Here is a 5,258-nt window from a genome sequence, read left to right on the forward strand (position 1 = left end):
TCTGAATTTTTTGTTTTATTTTAAAAATAAGATAAGTGAGATCTGGAGAAAAATTTACATCCAACAATAAGTGAACTTAAATTTAGTTGATGAACTTGTGCTGAAATGCCAGTTTTCATAATAAAGATAGTTCAAGATAACATAATTCATATTCTATACTATGTATAATATTCATATAATTTCATTAAATTATTGTCTCCTGATAGTCGTATTTAGCCCTGAATTGTAATATACGCTATCTGTAAAAAAAAAAGTTTCATAAGCATACATTAGTATTTCGAAAATTCTATTGTTTGGTCTGTTTTAAATATTTCATGGGTTCCTCTTAAAACGAATTCAATACTTGGCTGTATTGATATAAAATATCAGTTTACCATACATTTCGTCGAATTCTGGTAGGATTTCGAGTGTTATAACCCCATTTATGAAGGGCCAGACATTTTTATTAAGACGTTAGTCCCACGAAAGAGATAAGTACATGCACATGAACGCTCAGCCACAGTCAGAAACTTCTTGGTCAACAGTCGGTCTGTCACCATGAGCGGGAGAGGGTTGATGCTGCTGCTCGTGGCCTCAGCCCTGGGTCTTTTTGCTGTCCCATGTGCTGCCGAGGATCCTGGCCAAGACTTCCGTTCACTGGAAACCTTGGAGCAAGCACTGATGAATCTCGAAGCGTCTCTCAATGGCACCAGCTTCTGTTTTTCACGAATCAGGGAATTGTGGGCGGCTGCCACAGAGCGTAAGGTTAAGTTAGAAGCAATGAGGGATGACCTCTTCATTTCTATGAACAGACTTGCGCAGCTGGAAGCGTCATCACCAATACTGAAAGGTAATATAGATCTCTGTCATTTATATTCTCATGTTTTCATAAATTTAGACGATCTCGTTGCCAAAGGAGGGAATGTGCGTTTAATTTACAGTCGTTTCCTGTATTCATAAATTATGGGCAATGGCAAACACAGGTATCACTTCAGGTTATGGAATACGTGACGTATTTTTTTAGACTTGCTTACTAAAAATAATAAAAAAGAAAATTAAACGTTCTTCCCACAGATTCTTGTAAAATAATCTTCACGTATATTCTTTATTGCCCTTAGCTACAAGAACCAATATCATTTTTTAAAGAGACTGAAAATAAAATCAAAGTAGGAGCAAGTTTGGAAATGTGTTTTTATTGGCACTTTAATTATGTTTATTATAAAAGGCACAATTAATCAATACATTTTCGTGGTTCATGTGTGTGCAGTTACGTTTCCATTGGGCGCTTTATCTATTATATAACTTCCTCCGAAAAAATATTGTTATTGTAGTTTTGCAAAATTTAATAGAAGAGCATAGCAGTTAATTGTGGCTTTGTAATCATTCCCACTGGCATATGTTTGAGCTGGCTTTAGTGAGTTACAATAAGTTTGATGTTCTCAAACCATGGTTAGAGATCACTTTTTTTGAGTTCGCGATCCCCTGTTTGATGATGCTGAAACTTTCTTTCTTGCATTTACATACTGAAAATGTTTTTATTTTTTTATCTCTCTTTCTATTTTATATATATATATATATATATATATATATATATATATATATATATATATATATATATATATATACACTGTTATTCATTATTATTTACATGTTTTCAGCCTTGTTAACTGCCATTTTGTAATTAATAATTCTATAAAAGGTCTATTGATTACTATTCATGACAAAATAATTTTTCTGTCCTTCGTTCGTCAATGAGATTCTTCTTCTTCTTCTTCTTCTTCTTCTTCTTCTTCTTCTTCTTCTTCTTCTTCTTCTTCTTCTTCTTCTTATTATTATTATTATTATTATTATTATTATTATTATTATTATTATTATTATTATTATTATTATTCGCGCCGATTCGAAACCTTTCGTGATACTCCATAATGATATACACACATTATGAACAATAACAATTTTAAATGAAATTAGTCTTCCATCAACTTAAAGCCATAATGCTTCCTTGTGAGAACTTAAACGAAAAATAAATCAATAAATTCTCACTTACCAGTTAAGAGGAAATATCATATTTCTATATCAAAGTTATTCACTGTTGATTATCTATCTATTATAAGCGAATATTCACATTTTTTTTCATGTAATGAAGTATACTTTATTTTATATATTTATTTATTGATTCAGACGCTTTTCCTTAGCAATATTCAACATCCAACATTCAATTTAATTAATTTGACATTAACATGTTTATTGTGTGACAAGATAACCAAGAAGAGTCTTAATAATTATTTAACGCATCACATTTTGAGCAAGTTCTCAATACTTATTCTCGTATTTAAGAGCTCCTAGCTCCTTATTTACCTTTATTCTCGTATGTAAGAGTGCCCAGCTCCCTATTCATCTTATCGTATTTAATAGTGCTCAGCTCCCTATTTTTCTTAATTCTCGTATTTATGAGTGCCAGCTACTTATTTATGTTTATTCTCGCATTAAAGAGTGTCCAGTTTCCTATTTATCTTTATTTTCGTATTTAAGAGTGCCCAGCTCCTTATTTGCCTTTCTTTTCATATTTAAGAGTGCCCAGCTCCCTATTTATCTTTATTCTCGTATGTAAGAGTGCCAAACTCCCTATCTATCTTTATTCTCGTATTTAAGAGTTCCCAGCTCCCTATTCATTTTTACTCTCGTATTTAAGAGTGACAAGTTCCCTATTTATTTTTATTCTCACATTTAAAGGTGCCCAGTTCCCTATTTATTGTTATTCTTGTATTTAAGAATGCCAAGTTCCCTATTAATTTTTATTCTCGTGTTTAAGAGTGCCCAGTTCCCTATTTTTTTTATTCTCGTATTTAAGAGTGCCCAGTTCCCTATTTATTTTTATTCTCGTATTTAAGACTGCTAAGCTTTTAATTTTCTTTATTCTCGTATTTAGGAGTGTATAGTGCACTATGTATATATACTCTCATTTAAGTGAGCCCAGCCCCCTATTTATCTTAATTCTCGCATTTATGAGTGGCCAGCTCCTTATTTATGTTTATTCTCGCATTAAAGAGTGTCCAGTTATCTATTTATCTTTATTTTCGTATTTAAGAGTGCCACCTCCTTATTTATCTTTATTCTCGTACGTAAGAAGGGCCAGCTCTTTATTTAACTTTATTTTCATATTTGGGAGTGCCCAGCTCCCTATTTATCTTTATTCTCTTATATAAGAGTACCCAGATCCCTAATTATCTTTAATCCCGTATCTATGAGTGCCCAGCTGTATTTGTATCCTCGCATTTAAGAGTGCAAAACTCCCTATTTATCTTTGGTCTCGTATTCAAGAGTGCCCATTCCCTATTTATTTTTATCCTCGTATTTCAGAGTGCCCAGCTCCCTTCGAGAAGGTAGCTGGAGGCTGCTTCTACGCTTCAGATGAGAAGCTCAGATTCTGGAACGACGCCCGATTGAAGTGCGGGAGAATGGGCGGAGATCTCGCCTATCCCAGGGATATATTATCTTTCAGGAGCTGGGTCGGAGGACTGCAGAATGGTATGGACAGTGGCCCTTCGTTATTCCTTTACTGACTCACACATACCAGAAAGAAATTATCCACACAGTTTCTCGTAGTTCTCTCTCTATCTCTCTTTTGTTGGTGTCTCTATAAATACACGCACACATAAGTATATATATATATATATATATATATATATATATATATATATATATATATATATATATATATATATATATATATATATATATATATATATATATATATATATATATATATATATATATATATATACATACAATCATGAAACTACAAATGCTTAATATCAAATTCACGCTACCTCGGGAATATCCCCGATGGGAATTATCACCGAAGGGGAATTTATAAGTGATAAATGGACTGGTACTCAGTGGGCAGAACGTCGACTGGAATCGCTGGATAAGTATCTGTGTCGTGAGTTCGAGACTCGGCAGTACCAGTCCATTTGTCACTTATAAATTCCTCTTCGGTGATAATTCCCATCAGGATATTCCCGAGGTAGCGTGAATTTGATATTAAGCGACATTTGTAGCTTCGTGATTGTATATAAATCACGGTGGATAAAAATTATTATATATATATATATATATATATATATATATATATATATATATATATATATATATATATATATATATATATATATATATATATATATATATATATATATATATATATATATATATATATATATATATATATATATATATATATATATATATATATATATATATGTGTGTGTGTGTGTGTGTGTGTGTGTGTGTGTTTGGGTGTATGTGTGTGTGTTCGTGTACGTGCTTATATAATTTTTTCCCCACCAACACTAAGGTGTAAGGTGACCGAAGTCTTATTCTCCAAATCTTCTGTCCCTCAGAGTACGGCTACTACTACATCGGCGCGAGGGCAGATCCCAAAGACGAATTTCCCATTTTCCGTTGGCTAGACGGACGGAGGCTCCTCAATGAAGAGAAGTACAGGACCGATTACCTTGTGATTGGTGATGATTTGTGTGTAGGCGTACAGTCCTATAATGATAATAAGATAAAAAACAAGGATTGCGGTTCATTCAGGAGAGACTATATCTGTGAAATAAAAGTAATGCAAGAGTAATCCAGTGGTTTCTCACCATACATATGTACAAGGAGGAATTATATATATATATATATATATATATATATATATATATATATATATATATATATATATATATATATATATATATATATATATATATATATATACATATATTACAGGCAAAAATTATGAAATCACAAAAGGGTTAGTGAAGGCCGGCCACAAGAGATAGATATGGAGGTCAAGAGATACAAAGGAAGGGATAGGGCGTAGGGCTTTACTCCGCATCCTGATAAATTATGATGAAAGCGAAAAGCAGAAGTAGGAGTCATTTCTCAATCAGTATAGAAAGTGAGAGCCATTATAATACGTGCAACGCTAACCATACCTGAAGATATAGACACTGGCACTTCTTGTAGCATATAGCAAACGTATCCACTCAGAAGAGCACGATCATATAAACGTAACATTTCTTTTTGGGTAACATTTTGTTCTTCATTTTTCTTCTTTGTCATCGAAAATAATACGGTCGATCTTATTCCGATTGTTGCTGTTGCTGTTGCGGCGACTAGAGTAATGTTCAACAAAAACCTTGGCCGGGTTAGTGTTGGGCAGTACCGGAATCAGGGGCTCTTGCATACTTTTCACTTCATCAGCGGTGGTTCGTCCAAAGTGA

General features: G+C 33.0%; 1 protein-coding gene across 1 annotated transcript; it reads left to right on the top strand.

Moving 5' to 3' along the window:
- Positions 1 to 399: 399 nt before the first annotated feature.
- On the top strand, positions 400 to 4,618 carry LOC136851188 (uncharacterized). Its single transcript, XM_067125144.1, has 3 exons — positions 400 to 829; positions 3,340 to 3,507; positions 4,383 to 4,618. The coding sequence occupies exons 1-3, from the start codon at positions 538 to 540 to the stop codon at positions 4,616 to 4,618; spliced, it is 696 nt and encodes a 231-aa protein (XP_066981245.1). The 5' UTR covers positions 400 to 537.
- The last annotated feature ends 640 nt before the right edge of the window (positions 4,619 to 5,258 follow it).

The sequence above is a fragment of the Macrobrachium rosenbergii genome, chromosome 3 (assembly GCF_040412425.1).
Source record: "Macrobrachium rosenbergii isolate ZJJX-2024 chromosome 3, ASM4041242v1, whole genome shotgun sequence".
NCBI classification, from domain to species: domain Eukaryota; kingdom Metazoa; phylum Arthropoda; class Malacostraca; order Decapoda; family Palaemonidae; genus Macrobrachium; species Macrobrachium rosenbergii.

Excerpts from the sequence above, each read along its gene's own strand:
- LOC136851188 (XM_067125144.1), top strand. The coding sequence starts at position 538 with ATGAGCGGGAGAGGGTTGATGCTGCTGCTCGTGGCCTCAGCCCTGGGT. Across the intron at positions 830-3,339 it reads GTCATCACCAATACTGAAAG|AGTGCCCAGCTCCCTTCGAG; the intron begins GTAATATAGATC and ends CTCGTATTTCAG. Across the intron at positions 3,508-4,382 it reads GGTCGGAGGACTGCAGAATG|AGTACGGCTACTACTACATC; the intron begins GTATGGACAGTG and ends TCTGTCCCTCAG.